This window comes from Manacus vitellinus, unplaced genomic scaffold (assembly GCF_001715985.3).
Source record: "Manacus vitellinus isolate BGI_N305 unplaced genomic scaffold, ASM171598v3 scaffold_26_pilon, whole genome shotgun sequence".
Classification (NCBI taxonomy): Eukaryota; Metazoa; Chordata; class Aves; order Passeriformes; family Pipridae; genus Manacus; species Manacus vitellinus.
In genome coordinates, this window is record NW_021939960.1 from 8,098,122 (window position 1) to 8,115,206 (window position 17,085).

The 17,085-nt window shown below is 56.7% G+C and overlaps 1 protein-coding gene across 1 annotated transcript in view; it reads right to left on the reverse strand.

Annotated features, from left to right (window-relative positions):
- TPD52L2 (TPD52 like 2) overlaps positions 1 to 7,238 on the reverse strand; it is a 27,303-nt gene extending 20,065 nt beyond the window's left edge. The window contains exon 1 of the mRNA XM_029960399.1: positions 7,076 to 7,238. Coding sequence (XP_029816259.1) covers positions 7,076 to 7,238 — 163 coding nt within the window. The remainder of the gene's footprint in view (positions 1 to 7,075) is intronic.
- Between the last annotated feature and the right edge of the window lie 9,847 nt (positions 7,239 to 17,085).

Below are 17,085 nucleotides of genomic sequence, written 5' to 3' on the forward strand. Positions count from 1 at the left end.
CCCGCTGCCAGATGTGCACCCCGCTCCCCCCGGCCCTGCACCCCCTCCCTTCCTCCCCTCCGGGACGTGCCCAACACCTGCTTCCAGTTCAGTCCCAGTTCGCCGGCGCTCCCAGGACCCCGCGGTCCCCGTAACGCCCAGGGGACACGCGGCCCCGTCACCTCTGGCATCCCCATCCTCTGATGGCCTTCCTGGCTCCCGCGGGTCGGGCTGGGGGGAACTCTCAGTGTGTGTGTCCCCAAACGTCCCCCCTCCGTGGCACTGTGGTGCCCTTGCCCAGAGCCAGACCGGGTGCCCAGCAGCCCCAGCCCCGGCAGAGCAGGGCACAGGGTGCAGGACCACCTTATCCTAGCCAGCAATTCCCACCCAGTCCCTCCTGCCCTCAATCCCTCTGGATGCAGACTGCCCGGGGCAGGGAGCTGCCCATTGCCTGGCCCCGGCAAATAGCTGGGTAAGGTTGAACAGCAAGACAGGATTAGCCGCGGGCAGGGAAAATAGCCTCTCCCTTCAAAAATAGCTTCCTGGGATTAAAAATAGTCAGAGGTCCCAGAGCCGTGGCTGCAGGGGGACACAGGCACCAGCTGGGCCGAGCTGCCTGCTCCCCCACCAGGGGACAATTAGGGGCATTACGGGGAGCTTAGGGCTGCTCAGAGCCATCTGGCCACAGATAGAGCCCCTCAGCACCGTCCCTGTGGCAGGGTCAGGCCCCCCCAGGTGATCCCAGCAAGTCCCATGGTGAGAATGGCCCCCAAATCGTGGTTATCCCCTTCCCAGGACAAGCTGTGTGATGCAGATGACATGCTGGAGGGAAGGGATGGCACCCAGAGGGACCTCGACAGGCTGGAGAGGGTGGCCTGTGTGAACCTCATGAAGTTCAACAAGGACAAGTGCAAGGTGCTGCCCTGGGTCAGGGCAATCCCAAGCACAAATACAGGCTGAGGAAACAATGGATCGAGGGCAGCCCTGGGGAGAAGGACTTCGGGATGTCAGTGGGTGAGAAGCTGGACATGCCCCAGCTGTGGGCACTGGCAGCCCAGAAACCAACCATGTCCTGGGCTCCATCCCCAGCACCGTGGGCAGGAGAGGAGAGGATTCTGCCCCCCTGCTCCACTCTGATCAGACCTCACCTGCAGTGCTGCCTCCAGCTCTGGGGCTCCCAACATCAGAAGTACACGGAACTCCTGGAGTGAGTCCAGAGGAGGTCACGGAGATGCTCCAAGGAGTGGAACCCCTCTGCTATGGAGAGAGGCTGAGAGAGTTGAGGCTGTTCAGCTTGGGGAAGAGAAGGCTCCAGGAAGACCTTAGAGCATCTTCCAGTACCTAAAGGGGCTCCAAGAGAGCTGGAGAGGGACTTTGGACAAGGGCCTGGAGTGACAGGACAAAGGGGAATGTCTTCACACTGCCAGAGGACAGTGTTAGATTGGATATTAAGAAGAAATTATTCCCTGTGAGGGTGGTGAGGCCCTGGCATAGGTTGCCCAGAGAACCTATGGCTGCCTGGAACTGTTCAAGGTCAGGCTGGATGAGGCTTGGAGCAACCTGGTCTAGTGGAAGGTGTCCCTGCCCACGGCAGGGGGTTGGAACAAGATGAGCTTTAAGGTCCCTTCCAAGCCAAGCCATTCTGTGATTCTGTGAAGTCCCTAGGCATGTTTTGGGCAGTCCCATGGCACAGAGCAGGGTTTTCCCTGTGGGCTGGATGTGGGCAGGTAAAGGTGAAGTCCAGTTTAGAGTTCTGTGGGTGTCCCACGGCATGGGGACTGCCCCACTGCCCCAGATCCCTGGCACTGGAAACCCTGAGCCTGAGGTGATGCTGGGACATGGCCAGGCCCCCCAGATCCCAGCCAGCCCTGGGGGGGACACTCCGTGTCACAGGAAAGTGGCATCAAAGGTGTTCAGCAGCACCTGAGCTGGGAATGTGGTGCTCAGGTTTTCCCTGAAAGCTCCGGCTCAGGCTGATCCCTGGGTGCTGGCAGCTATGGCTGTGCCACAGTGCTGGCAGGGAGGCAGGGGCCGGCATCACCACCACGTTGGGGACAGAGGCAAAGGTTTCTCGGTGACGAGGGACAAGGACCAAAAGCCAGCGGTGAGCACCGTGTCCCCACACAGCCAGTCCTGTGGGGAGCAGTGGAGGCTGGCTTGACATTTTCACCTCCGCCTCCTGTTTTCTGCTCTCCTCCCACCCAGTGCTTGGAAACGGCTCCTCTTTCTCTCCCTGCTTTTCTTCCCGCATTTCCGCTGGCTGTGGTCTTTGCACATCTCCCGGTGGGAGAAGGAGAGCGGAGAATTCCTCCCACTCCAGTGGGAGGGTGGGGGGTGCAGGGGCTGGTGAGAGTCCCGCAGGTGGAGAGATTTTAGCAGAAGCTGTGCAAGGAATAAATCCTCAGCTCCTGGAGTCCCAGGAGAGGGCGAGTCACCTGGATCATGTCGCTGCAGCCAGAAAGATGTGTGTGGAGTGACAGTGGGGACAGCTGGCAGGGAATGGCAGTGTCCCAGTCTGTAGCGGGGACAGCTGCCCTCGGGGCACAGCAGGGTGGGGGGACCTCTCCGTGCCCCCCGTTATCATCAGTTCTATCCGTTCCACAGCCCCCCTCTGCCCCCGCCAGCATTATCCAGCTGATCCCGCTCGCAGCCTCCCTAAGGCACTTATAGGGGTTAAAAACAGCAACTGTCCCAGCCCTGACCCCAGGGGACCCTCTGAGTCCCCAGCTCCCACGGGGTGCTGGCACTGACCTGAAGCAGGGTGGGCACTGTGGCCATCCCCCCGCGTGGGTGTGTGTCCCACTGCATTCCAGTTGCTCCTGGTCACCCCATCCCTCTCAGATGGGACAGTGGAAGTACATGTGGGGTAACTCCCCCCATCACCCTCTCCCTCCCTTCATGGGTGATGGGTGATATTTATGGGTGCTGGTCTGGGGGGGGCATGGTGGGGGCTGCTCTCTGCTTCAAAGGGGGGAAAGGGGTCCCACAGCACCCAGCCAGTGCCCCCTTCCCAGCGCCCTCCTCTCTGCCTTCCCCAAAATCCAGCCTGAAGGCATGGAGATGAAAGCGGGGTCATGCTGCCCTGCCTGCCCACATCCTTCCCGCACATTCCTCTCCCTCCTTCATCTCTCCGGGGGTGCCCGTCCGCGCTCAGCGCCGTGGCAGCCCAGGCTGGAGGAGACCTTGGCGTTTTCCCCTCTGTTAAAAATAGCCTGAGATTTATTTTCTGGCAGCATGGAAAGCCCCCGGGGCGGCCGAGAGGAAGCAGCCGGGCTGGGGCGGGCTGGGGCAGGCTGGGGCGGCGGGGGGAGAGCGCGGAGGGCAGGAAATAACCCCCGGCAGCGGCTGCCCTGGACGGGGAGAAGGCTCAGATGCGAACAGTGTGTGGTTCATGTGGAAACTCCCAGGACAGCAGCCACAGCTCCGGCCAACTGCCTCTGCCTGCTCCCCATGGCCAAGGTCGGACAGGACTTGGAGCAACCTGGTCTAGTGGAAGGTGTCTCTGCCCATGGCAGGGATTTGGAATGAGGTGACTTTACTGTCAAACCCAAAGCATTCCATGATTATACAGCAGGGCTACAGCCTCCCCCAGACTGCCCACAGCACCCTGACCCCTCTGCCCAAGCCCCTGGGTTTGCCCTGACCCCAACCCCATGTCCCCACACCCTCCACAGCACCATCCTCCCCACCTGCATTACAAAGGGGGAGGTGGGATGCTGTGGGATCCCCCAGGATGCCATGGGAGCCCTAGGATGCTGTGAGAGCCCTGGGATGTTGTAAGAGTGCCTGGGATGCTGCAGGAGCCCTGGAATGCTGCAACGCCCAGGATGCTGTCCTCCTGCCTAAAGCAGGATGGGAGGACAGGACTGACCCCACTCCTGACTGGCACTCCCAATGCTGCTGAAGGATCCTGCCCATTCCCTGCCCACACACACCACCCTGGAGCACAGACCCACCAGTTCCCCCAGTTTCCCTCAATTCCTCCTCCCCCAGGATGCCTCCTCTGTGCTGCTGCCCGTCATGACCTCCCTCTGCTACCCAAGGGACCAGTTCCCGTTTCCTGGGGACCTTTTGCTTCTTGTCCCCCTTCCCCAGCCCATTCGTTATCAGCCTCACTATCATTTCCTCCCTGTCCACCCACCTGCTTATTTTAGCTGCTTCTTCCTTCCTCTCAGCTGCTTTCAGAGCAGAGTCCGGCCCCGCTGCCCCCTGGCAGCCCCTCCCCAGCCACGCCACCCCCTGCCCACTCACATCCCCAGTGTCCCCTCAGTACCCTGAACGGGGCCCGGTGGGCGATGCCGAGTGCTGGGTGCTGGGTGTGGGCAGTGTGGGGTGCCAGGACGTGCTGCCATGGGCACAGTTCCCTGCCCACTGGTGGGGCATGGAGGCTCTAATTAAGGCAGGATCTGCTGTCGCTCCTCAGCTAATTGCAGCCTGCGCTGCCCTGCCAGGCTCCCTGGCTCATTGGCCGCTCCCTCCCCGCGCTGCCTGCACTGCCTGGCCTCTGCCTGAACCCTGCCTGCGGGCTCTGCCTGTGCCTGGCCTGCCTCCCCCAGCTGGCAGTGCCTTCTGGAACGCTCCACCCTGCAAACCAGTTTGCAAGGAAGCATCTTCCACCAAGGAAAAACTGATGGGTCACATCCCCTTGCCCTGTCTTGCCCTGCCCGCATTCCTACACCCTGACTGGTGCATCACTGCATCCTGCCTGCATCCCCACATCATCCATCCCAGCACCCCGGGAAGCACCAAGGGCCTCTCCCTCAGCCAACTCTCAGTTGTTAAATCGCATTCCCACTGCAAGACTGTGATGATCCATCACAGGAGGCTTTGAGGAGAGGTTTGGGAGAGCCATCAGCCAGTGCTGACCCTGCCAGGGACACCCCAGGACACCCCCAGCCCCTTTCCCTAGATCCTCTGCACCAACCCCACCCCAGGCCGAGCTTCCAGCAGCACTGTCCTCATTCCTGTTATGTTCTGGAGTGTGGTGGCTGCCAGGGAGTGCTCCCAGCGTGGTGCTGCCAGCAGAGCCAGGAGATGTCCGTAACTCGTTATTTATTTAAAGCTCCATCTTTGTGGGGAGAGCCTGTCCTGCAGGAGGGATCCGGCTGCCAGGGACAGATCCACCTGCCATGGTGGGATCCGGCTGCTGGGGAGGGATCCAGCTGCCAGGAGGGACATTGGCCACCAGATACCCTTGTGGGGGCTTTTCTCCCTGCATTTTCCCCTGCCTGGGGGAGGGTGCAGCCCCCTTTGCAGCCACCTCTCCCCCTGTCTGGCACTGGCTGTCGAGTGGGATGGGGAGTGCAATTCCTGAAATCCCTGCCGTCATCCCGAGCTGGTGAGTGGGGTTTGGCCTCACCACTGCGGTGGCTCAGTCCCTCAGTGGTGACAGGGATGTGTGGCTCGGGCGCTGTTTCCAAGGTAACCCTGGATGAGCTCGGCCTCCGCATCCCTCCATGCCCCCGCATCCCTCTGTGCCCCTGCATCCCTCCATGCCCCCGCACCAAGGAGCCTCCCAGTGCTGCAGGGCCTTGGTTCCTTCAGCCAGGCACCGGCACAGGGATGGGGACAGGGAGGGTACCGACCGCAGGGAGGAGGGATGGGCAAGTGAAGAGGTGCAGAACATCCCTCCCTTCCCCATTCCCAGCACAGCCGTCCCCTGGGCACGGGTGTGTTCAACCTATTCCAGACACAAGACCTCGAGGACCTCGGGGACCAGGTCAGGGTGTTCCTGTCCTCCCTCCTGGAGCACCTCCCAGGCAGAAAACCAGAAATAGGATCTGTGGTTCCCCACCCAACCCTGGGCATGAAGCCATGGCCGTGGGTGGGAGTGCGCCCCAAGTCCCCTGGGACACCCTGGATGAAGTCCCACCCGAGCACCCCCTGCCTGGGCAGGATGGGCCGAGCAGGCAGTGTGGTGGGTGCCAGGAGTCACTGGGAGTCCCATCCTGAGGAGAAGACGGATGGGGTGAGGGACCCAAAGGTGCTGTCCTAGCTGGGACATGCTGGGATGAGATTGGCCAGGCTGGGAGCCAGCTGGGATAAATCCTGGGGGGTCAGGACCATCTCTCTAGTCCCCACTGTGCCCTGGGCCAGTACAGCAGCACTGAGCCATTCAGCACAGATGGGGATTGCAGCCCCCCACTCACCTCCCCAACCCCCTTGCTCGTGGCCCACTGCCCACTCCACCCCTGGCCCCAGTCCATTCAGGATGAACACCCCCAATTTTCCATTCTCCCTGACTTGTGTTAAACAAATCTTTCAGGGTAGGCAGTCCAGGCTGGAGCAGCCTGGGATGGTCCAGTGGGAATGGCATGAAGGGGCTCAGCAGGGGTGGGATGCTCCAAAGGGAAGCGGAGATGCAGAGATGGTGCCAGACTCATTTCCTCTGCATTGGGAGCCCCAGGGGGGCCATGGGGAGCACGGGAGACCGGCTCCCTGATCCTGGACCACTGGCTGCCGCAAGGAGGGGAAGCATCTCCGCTGCCAGGATGCTGCCAGCCCACCCTGGGCACCATTTCCACCTCAGCCCTCCCTTCTCCATCTGCTCCTGCCAGCTCCTCAGGGCCCTCCTGCACAGGGCCACTGATAGCAGCGATTTCTTATTACAAATATGTTCCGGTCCATCGCCCCCCAGATCTGCATCCCTGGGACTTGTGTGATGAGGAATTCGATTCCTCGCCGTTAATGAGTTTATGCCAGCAAAGGGCTTTGAAGACGTAATGCTCTGTACAGGAGCTGAGCATCATTTTTATTATTGATTTCACTGCCAGCCCCTGAGATGCTGCCGGAGGACACGGACCTCTGGGTAAAACCTCTCTGGGGAGGCAGCAGGGAAGGATGAGCAGAGGAGAAATCCCTTCTGTGTGGACACACATCTCTGCAGTGCTTCCAGCTCTGTGCCCTTCCAAGAGCAAAACCTTTTGTATGCAGTAGGACAGCAAACCTCTCCTTGGGATGGAGAAGGGTTTGTATGGCAAACCCCCACATTGGAGGCAGGGGAAGTGGCCTGAGTTGGCCACTAACAAAATGTCATTGCTGATGGCATCCTGCCACCCTGCTCCAGCCTCAGCCACCCCAGCAAGCCAAGCCCCACGGTCCTGGCACCACACAGGACCCTGAGCCATGAAGGACCTGGAGCAGCCGAGGTCGGGGTCAGGGTGGGGCCGTGGGTTTGGAAGCAGCAGGAAGGGCGGCTGGAGCCTTTTGTCGGCCTTGGCTGGCAGCAACCCCACAAAGGTCCTTGACAGGCCCCGCATGGCCCCGTCCCCACACACCCCTGGGGACTGGCAGCTTCTTTTAGAGCAAACGGTGGGGGGTGTGCAGCCTCCTCCAGCTGCTGGTCCCCACCAGAGCAGGATGCACTGTGGGTCCTCCGCCTGCACCCACCATCACTGCCCTGGGCTGAGCTCGGAGCTGCTGAGATGCTCCACGGACCCCCCGGGCTTTGAAACACCGGGGAGGATTTCCTGCCTGCAAAGGGCACTGCTGTCCCTTGGCCTGGACTGCTCCTGGCCATGAGATTTTCGGGAAACGCCTCCCCAGTTCCCCACTCCTGGGGCCACCCGTGGTCATTTCCCGTGGTGGGAGCTGGCGTGGGTGTGGGGCTCACGACTCCCTCCCAGCACCCAGCTGGGGAAATGCCACGCTGGGAGAAATCACTGGGAACCGCAAAGCCGACGGCTGCAGGAGAAAAAACCCAGCTAATTATCAGCAAGGGAAGGAAGTGGGGAGGGAGATGCTGTGCTGGGGCTGGAGGGTGGGGAGAGGAACCGAACTGCTCCCAGCTCCGCCACTGACTCAGTGGCAGCCCTGGGAAAGCCACCTTGCTCCATGGTTACCAAACACAGACATCCATAATGCCCTTTGGCAATCACACCAGAGCGATCTGACCCTGGGATCAGCATCCCTCTCCCCTGGGTACCACTCCAGAGATGCTCTGGTGGCCCTGGGGGTGGTGGTGAGGCCACACCTGTGACCCAGCATCAAGAGACAGCTGAAAAATGGAGGTTAAGAAAAAAATACAGAAACCAAGTGGAGGCCCACTTCTGCTTCCTGTTTTGGGGTCTCCATCTCCACCATCAGCCACTGCCCAGGGGCTTTAGTTTGGTGAGAGGCCAATGTCACCTTGGTGCTGGGGACACGACTCCTGATGTGCGCCGTTCTCGGAAACGGGGAGTGGGGGATGCCCGGAGCTCCGTCAGTGTTTGGGGGATTTTTGGTGGAGTTCCCGTGGGTCCTTTCTCACGGCTTGCTCCTGCTGTGGGCAGAGCCAGCACTCCAGGCAGCACAGGCAGGCTGCCTGTGGCAGGAGCACCATTGGACAGGTTAAGGCTGAGTTTTGGGGTCTGGGGAGGGAGCCCAACCAGCCAACTGTGGGGCAAAACCTCCTCCCGGGTGCACGGGGGGGCCGGGCAGTGACCCATTTATCAAGGTCACGGCCGTGGGCAGCGCAAAGCAGAGGCGATGTGACTATTTCGGTGAGCTGAGGGAACTTCACTGGCCTGATTCCCATAAATAAAACATGCAGGGAACAGCCCCTGCTCTGTCCTATTAATTCTGGACCCCAGGGGCCTGGCTCTGTGTGCATTCAGCAGCTCAGTGTCGCCTGCTCCACTCCACTCTCCAGAGCCTAGCTGGGCTCAGGAAGGCTTGAAACCCCTTGGTTTCCACAAAACACCGAGTGCGAGTGCTCTGAGGGTACTTTATGGAAAATCCATTTGTTTTCTCAGGCACAGAGAGAGCCGGGAAGGATGCTGGTGTGTGGGTGGGTCAAGCAGCAGAGGACAGCTCCAGTTTGCTGCAGCCCCCAGCCCAGCTCCCTGGTTTCAAGGAGCCAGAGCTGTTTCCACTCGCTGCCCTTCCCTCTGGATAGTGCCCCCCATCACTCCTCTGCCTCCCAGCTCTCCAGGAGCAGCAGCCACGGCTCTCCCACAGCTGGTTTCCCCAGCCCCTCACAGAAGGCATTAGCAGAACAAGGGAGTTTAATTATCTGGGTTTTCTTCTAGGAGGGCATGAACCTGTCTGTCTCTTGAATTTATCAATTGCTGCCAGATTTTATCTCTAGCTTTCAATTTGCTTGTGGCGGTGTTTTCTGCACCGGGGGCACCATGTCAGCAGCTCCCTCCTCGCACAGCATAGACACAGTAAATGATCTCTCTCTTCCCTCCATGGCATCGGGTCCTGGTTGCTTCCTCCAACACCACACCGCATCATCTCCCCACTCATGGGTGCTCACGCTGGATTCACATCCATTGCTGACCATGGCATTGCCCACCCAGCACAGCGGAAAGAAGCTGGAATGACACCAGCGCTGGGAGCGCGTCTCGCCCCGGGGCTCTGCTGATATCCACAGCCCCACCAGTCATACCCAGAGATGAAGGGCCCCCATTTTCAAGTGACTCAGACTCACCCTTCCTTCCTCAGGAAAACCTGTGATCAGATAAAGCCATCAAACTATCTGGTGAGAATAAACACGCTGCATCTGCACGGATGCAGGCGCTGTACCCCCGCTAACCCCGCAGCCTCTGCTGCCCCATCCCTGTCCTTAGGAGAGACACCTCCACCCCCAGGTAGCACAGCAGGGATTGCACACACGTGTGCAAGGCTGGGAGCTGCTCTGCCTTGTGTAACTGTCCTCGCTGGAGGCTGGGAGGATCAATTCCCAACCGGCACCGGGCACAGCATCTCTCCATCCTCCCTCATCCCGCTAAGCTGTGCCCATGCTGCACCAGCAATAAATGCAGGGACAAAGCAAAGGGTGAGCAGAGGAGGAGCAGAGGATGGAGTAGGAAGAGAGAGGGAGGGAAAACATTTAAAAGACCCAGCAATTGCCAGCAGATGGGCACTGCCCCCGCCAAGGTGCCGCACTGGAAGGCGGAGGGGCTGGCGAGAAAAAGAGCAAAGGAAGGTGTGAAGATCTCCCTGAAGATTAAATCAAACCCACACTGTTCTGCTGCTTGTTGCGCCAAGCCTGGGCAGGGAAAACAGCAGGGTTGGGGTTTGGGGTTCTGATCTGGCACAGGGAGGACCCCCCAGCTCCCCTCAACTCTCCTCAGTTCCCAGCCCTGCCTGTGGGATGTCAGGGGTGCTCAGGGCCACAGTGTTTTCACCCTACCTGGGGGGTTGCATGATGCTGTGGGGGCCAGGAGCCCATGTCTGGGGGACAGCTCTGCTCCCCTTACCCAAAAAAAGCCTTGGAGGTTGGAGATGCAGGAGTATGGTGCAAGGATGTGGCTGCAGGTGCTGGGGGAGGTTACATCAGCAGCTCCAGCGCTGGCTCCTCTGGGAAAAGCAAGGACAGAGTGGGATCTGAGCAAGGCAGAAGGGAAGCACAACAGTGCTGGATCCAGCAGGATTTGGAGCTCAGGGTTTGGTGTGACAATGCAGGAGCAGATAATGTATTACAGGGAACAAACTCCCAGAGGGATAGTAAAAACGAGTGGGTTGGGTTTAGGAAAGAGCTGAAAAGAGAGCACAGACATTTCTGGAGGGGGTTGGAAGTAATAAATTCAGGGGGGAAAAAACCAAAGAAGGTATCTGTCTTCTTTGCCCACATCCCTGTGCTACTTCCCAGAAAGCAGGGGCTCTCCTGGGCTTCAGGGCCAGTGATGGTTCTGTCTCTGCTTGGGAGCATCCCTGAGCCTGGGTGTGGGTGCTGGCCCCACCAGCACAGCTCTGGCTGGGACAGGCTCCAGGGCTCATCCAGACTGGAACCCCACACCCCTCTGGGCCGACACCCCCAGCCATGGCCCTAGGCAATGATGGGTTTTGTCCTGCCTAGTCGAGAAGAGGAAACATCTTCCCAGCAGAGGCTGGCTCCGGGAGGGATTTTCCGCTGCCTGTTGGCCACGTGCTGCCTGAGCCAGCTCAGGTGCTGGATCTCCCTGGCTGTAATTTCATCCCTGGGCTCCTGTGACGGCTCTGGCTGGGCGGCACGAGGGAAGTGACCGGGGCGCAGGTCCGAGCCCCGGCCCGGAGCTGCATCCGCCCGACGTTTCCAGCCAGCCTTATCTGGCAGCTCCCCCTATGACTCCCCATTTTCCTCCTCTCCCCTCCTTTCCCCACCCCACCCCGTGCACCCGGCAGAGTTTCCTGCAGCAGGGCGAGGGCTGGGGGCTGCGGGGTGCCTGGACGGACCCCTCCCTGCTGACCCTGGCTCTGCCCAGATAGGAAATCCTGCGGGAGCTGAAGCCTGGGAACAGCGGCCGAGTCCTCCCTGGGGCTTGGCAGCCCTGGCATTTCAGCTACGGGTCGCACCAGCCAGCTAAGCTTCCCTGGGAAAAGCTGGGGTGAGCATGGAGACCACCATGAAGTGCCCGTGGTGGACACCCACCACGTAATGTGACATTTATACCAACAAGAGGGGTTTTGCACTTAAGTGAGCCACTTTCCCATTGGGAATGGCAGGAGGTGAGGGCATCAGAGCAGGAAAGTACTGCCCAGTGGGATGCATGGCCACCAGCGTGACCCTGGCAGGAACCAGGGGTGCAGGAACCAGGTGGGCGCTCACAGAAGGCAGTGGTCGTGCAAAATACCATTAACAGCCTTTGAATAGCTCCAAATATAGATTAATTATCGACAGCCTCATCCCTCCTCCAGACAAGTAATTTAATATGAATTCAAATATTGTGCAAAAGCTCCAGCATGGCCCTGCAGGGAACCCCAAAACTGGGGCTGTCTGAGCAGATCCGTGACACTGGAGGTAAAAACACAAGGAAGCATCAGGGCACGAGCAAAATGAAGACAAGCTCTCCATCCCCTCTGAGCTGAGGGGGACGGGAAAGGAGGTGGCTTAATGCTCCCAGAGTGGAATGTCAGCCCAAGCTCCGTATCAACCAGAGCAAAACTTGACTCAGTGTTTAACCCATCTAAACCTCAGCTGTGGCCTGAGTCGTTAGGCAAACCAGCAATTGCCTGCTGAAACCCCAGACCACACTTCCCAGGCTCCAGGAGTTATATCTATATATATTTTAACTGTTGCCTCTGCCTGTTGCCAGCGCGGCTCCGTGACACACACGGCTGACACGGATTGCACGAAGCCAAGGCCTCGCGTGCAGCCCTGCAATTTTGTTGGGTTCTGGAGAAAACCAACCTTTCAAACAGAGGGTCTTATTTCAGTGAAGTCTCTCTTGAACACTGAATAGTTTGAGGTGCTGTAGTAAAAAAAGGGTTGAGCTTAACTGAGAGCCAAGTCAGACTTTGAAGGATGCGGGACCACGGGGATGTCCCTGGTGCGTCTACTGCTTCTAAAGGAATGGTGTGAGGCCCTGGTAGTGGCCAGGAAAGGCTGCAGGAGTGAAAGATGGTAATAGTGGAGGAGGAAGGATGAAAATTTATTCAGAATGTGCCAACGTGGTGCTGGGGGTGCCAGGAGAAAGCCTGGCTCAGGCACTGGCTCTTCCTCTTCTATGGGGGTGACAGTCAGTGAGGAACTGCAGAAGGAGATCCAGTTAAAGAGCACTGTCCAATGTGCACAGTGGTGAGCTGCTCCCAATCCATACCTGGGAAAGGAGGAAACCTGGGAAGGGATGAAGTACCAAAACACTGTGATGTAAAATACAGCAGGAAGCAGCTCCAGGAAGAACCCAAGCTCAGAGAAAGGAAAGCAGAGATCCTTTACTTTACAGGTGACTTTGTCAGGGCACAGGGATCTGCTTGAGGTTGGACCAACACCCAAATGATCTGAGGCTTCTGGGTGGGAGTTGGAGGGGCCCCAGGTTGGCTCTGAGCTCCCAATGAGGTCTTCAAGAAGCAGCATTTGGCTGCTGCTGGGCCACTCTTGGGAGGAGAACAGGGGAGGGATGAGACAGAGCCAGGGCAGCAAGTCAAGGACAGTGAGGATGGAGCAGCCAGGAGAAGGTGGGAACAGAGCTTGCTGCACCCTCCTGCGCCCTCTGTGCCATGGGCCCAGCACCCTTCATCCTTACCATCACCTACAGCCTTGGGGGAACCCAAACGGATACCCTGGAGCTGAGCTCACCCAGGCCACGAGAGGTTGGGAATGGGGGACTGGATTTGGCAGCCTGGATGCTTCTCCACTTGAGAGGCTTTGAAAGGGAATGTATTTTTGGAGCATTCGAGATCAACTGTTTCTGACTCCGGCCAATCCCTTTCAAGAGCAGCACCAAAGGAGGTCAGTGGGATGCGGCTGGTCAAATATTTTGTACATGACCATCATCTCTCACCCCCTCAAGTATTTACAGACCTGAGAGCATTTCCTGCTGTTCCCCCCCGTTGAGTATCTGGTGTCTCTGCTTGCTCCAGCAGGACAGTGCAGTGCGTCCCAGAGCGCGGTGAGGCCTTGAAGGACCACCCCGGCGCTGCCCTTGGGTGCAGAAAACAAAACTAAATCAGCACAATGTGTTTAGTCACACAAACAGCAGAGGGTTTACCCAGCCAGCAGTGAAACACAGCCATGATAATGAGAACAAATCTGTGGGGGTGGTGCTGGTGGGGAGATGGGGTGGAAAGAGGGAGGTTTATTCTCCAGGGGTTTTTTTGTAATCTTCACTCACCATATTTAGTAGGCTTGTGACTTGCCCTTGCTAGATCATGGAGAATTCCCCCAAGTGTTTACTCCCACAACCTAGCAAATGCCTCAATACACATCATGGAAAAAATACAATCGACATCTTCACTCCCACTAGAGAAGGAATTCCGACTTGCCCAGCACAGACTGGGAGTATGAGCCTGTGAGAGAGACAAATACTGCTTCATTAGCTCCCCTCAGATGTGGTTTACTCCTCAAATGACCTGGTCAGGGCTGCACCACCTCCCTCCCTTCCTTCACCTAAGGAACCTCTGACCTTTGGTCAGAGCAGTGGGGACAGGAATGTGGGTCCTTTAACCCTTTCCTCCAACATCCGCCAGCTGCTCTCCATGCGGTTCACAAAGCTGATGGTCCTGGGATTTTCAGAGATCCAGAGATGCTGTGAAGGGCAGGGCCAGAGCTCTGCAAAACAGCTTTCTTCCTGCTGTACCCAGGGAGGTGCAGGATTTGGTGATGGAAAGCTGTGTCTACCATGTACAGAACATGGAAACAAAAGGGGAATTTCTGTGAGCAGAGCTCACAGATCACAGATTGCTCAGGATTACTTTGGCACCCCTATTTCAGAGCACAAAACTTTAGTAGAAAAAAACCCAATAATTAGGCCATTTGGATTTTGTCAATGTGTTCCCAAACTGCCCACATGAAAAGTGCACATGGGAAATCATTTTAATTTATCAAATGTAGAATCTCCTACAACTGCAATGACTATAGGTAGAGTAGAGCTGGAGAGAGGAGTTGCAATGAGAATGCTTCAGTGTTACTGATGATTTGGCATTTCTGGACAGGAATTTCTTTGCCCATATTGTCTGGGGAAGTGGTGGAATCACCATCCCTGGAAGTGTTCAAAAAACGTGTGGATGTGGTGCTCAGGGACACAGTTTAGTGGCAGGTTTGGTAGAGCTGGGGTTGATGGTTTGACTTGATGATCTTGGAGGTCTTTTCCAACCTAAATAATCCCATGATTTTGCAAATGGGACACACAGCACACAGCCAGCTCTCCTCTGCTGCTGTTCCCTGGTCTGTTCCCACCTTACCCTGGCACAGGGGACAGTGGGAGGATGGTGCTGACTCATTCACACCAGTGAGGTCTCGGAGATTGTGCAGGGAGCAATCACACAGGCACAAGGACACCAAAAATGCAGTGGAATTCCACAACACGTGTGCAAGTCCATGTGTGCAAATTTGCACAGGCAGTGACGATGACTAGGCACAGAGCATTGGCACGTGGTGTCAGCGCGGCTGTGACAGTGGTCTGAGAGCTCTCATGATCTTTGTAGAGCAAAAGGAACCTCAGAGCGATTCCAGTCACTCTTGTGCTACAGGAATATGGCTTTTACCTGTTTTCCCAGTGGCTAAAACCCATCAGTGGTGTGATATCACCAGTCTCTGCCTGGGTGAAACCTGTGGTATGGTGGCGTGCGAGAGATGTGGACTCGGGCTGGAAACACACGGTCTGCAACCCCTGACATTTCTCCAAGGAGGTGCATTGTTACACCCTTAATGTCTCCTTTGTACATCTTGCTTATGGTGCTTTGCACACCAAAAATCATATTAAATACTCTGATTTTTCCTCCAGCTCCTCTTTTTTCCTATTCTCTTTTTTTTTTTTTCCATGCACGTCCTTTCCTTCTTCATGAGGGGAAAGCACCTCTCTTCCCTGGGCAGGCTGAGCTATTGCAGTATTTGCCTAAAATACAATACAAACTTCTAATTAAAGGAGGGAGGGGATTGGCAAAAGAATATTAAAGCTTTTCAAGTCTCCTGAAATCCTTTGTGTGGAACAGCTCTGGGAAACGGGGCCTGCTGCCACCCTCCCCCTCTTGGGAGCATTCCCCAGGGCAGTGCCCGGGCAGCAGCTGCTGCTGCTCCGGGGGAGTCAGCCCAGCCTGACACACAAATAAATACCACAGGAGGAAATGCTTTCTTCCAGCAAAGACCTGGGGAAGAAACCCTGGATATGAGGAGAGGAAGGGAATGTACATGCTTTGCACCTAAAGAGCTTTGGGATAATGGGGGAATCTCGGTCTCAAATACAGAGGAGTGAGGAAAGGCAGGAATGCTTATATATGCAACCAGGTATGACACAGATGTCATGCAAAATAGACAGATTTGCATAAAGATACACCTCCATTTTCAATCAGCCCCTCCAACCGTCACATTTCAGCCTAAAAAAAAAGGGCAGACTTAAAGCACGGAAGGATTTAATACCTGAAGGTGTGGAGGGGGACAGATTCACATGAAAACCAGCTGGAGCATTTAGGGTGGAAAAGGGATTTTGGCTCTTTAGTCCTGATGCTCCTCACCCACGGGTGACAGAGGGTGGAAAATTTGTGTACAAGGTGAACACACAGGACTGTGTGTGCAGAGAGAGCAGGTGGCAGCAGGAACACCCGCCCAGTGCCGATCCTGCGTTGCTCAAGTCTAAGAAATTGTGTCCTTCGTTGCATTAACAACTTCTGCAAAGTCTTCATTTGCATTTTAATGGAACTCTTTCTAGGAAGGTGCTGCCTGGACTCTGTTGCAGTGTAAAATGAAGAGGTAATTAAAAACATGCTGAAGTTAAAAGGCATTTTGTTTTCTTTAATCAGGTTTATTCATGATCTTTTCAAAATTAAAGGTATTTAGGGTACGTGGGAGGAAACGGGGGGGGGGAAGGAAAACACATGATGGAACATCCGTTTATTTAAATTACAGATTAAAAAGTGAAAAATACACTTTCTGTGAGGGGACATCCTGGAGATTAAAAGCACCTTGCAGGAATGGATTTGAATAAAGAGTAGGTATAGGAGTCAAGACAAAGGTTCCAACAGCAGGTCTGCCTGCTTGAAAGCCAGAGATGAAGGAAACATATAGGACGAGGGAAAGGAAACCACGGAGGAAATTTTTAAACCTTCGTCACGCAATTACCCGGGGCAAATGACTGTGATTACACACCTAAGCCAGTTATCTATGCAAGCGGCCAGCCCCGGCTGGCCGGACACGTATTTCCCCAATTTTGGGCGCAATCACAGCACGCAGATGCCGATAAACAGTTTGTAAACGTTTTATCTGCCTGGACCAGCTCCTGCTTTCACAACCCAGCGACCGCACACGAGCGATTCCCCCGCTCGCCGCAGCCAACGCGCCGACCTCCTCCGCGCTCCAGACCTATCCTGCCCTGTTAAGCTCCGTCCTTTGAAATATAGGGCAGTTTCTGTCAGATCCTTCAGCGCGGCAGTCAAAAGGGCAAAAAACCCTGCCCTTTGTCGCACCGGGAGGTTTCTCCAGCGCGGATCTCTCATCTCCATCCGCTGTGATCTCCGTCCTCCCCAGCCACCGGCCATTACGGGGCGGGGGGGGCTCCGAGCGCCGCAGGGGCAGCACTTGATTTTGTATTATTTTATATGATTTTTATTTCGGGGCGGCGTTGTGTGAAATACACCTCAGCGCGTAAAAGAGGGGAAAAGTGGTTTGGTTTGGTTTGGTTTGGTTTCCCCCCTGCAAGGTGCCGAGGCGGCCCCGCTCCCACACGAGCCCTTGGGGCTGAGGGGACGCGCCCCGCTGGGGGAAAGAGG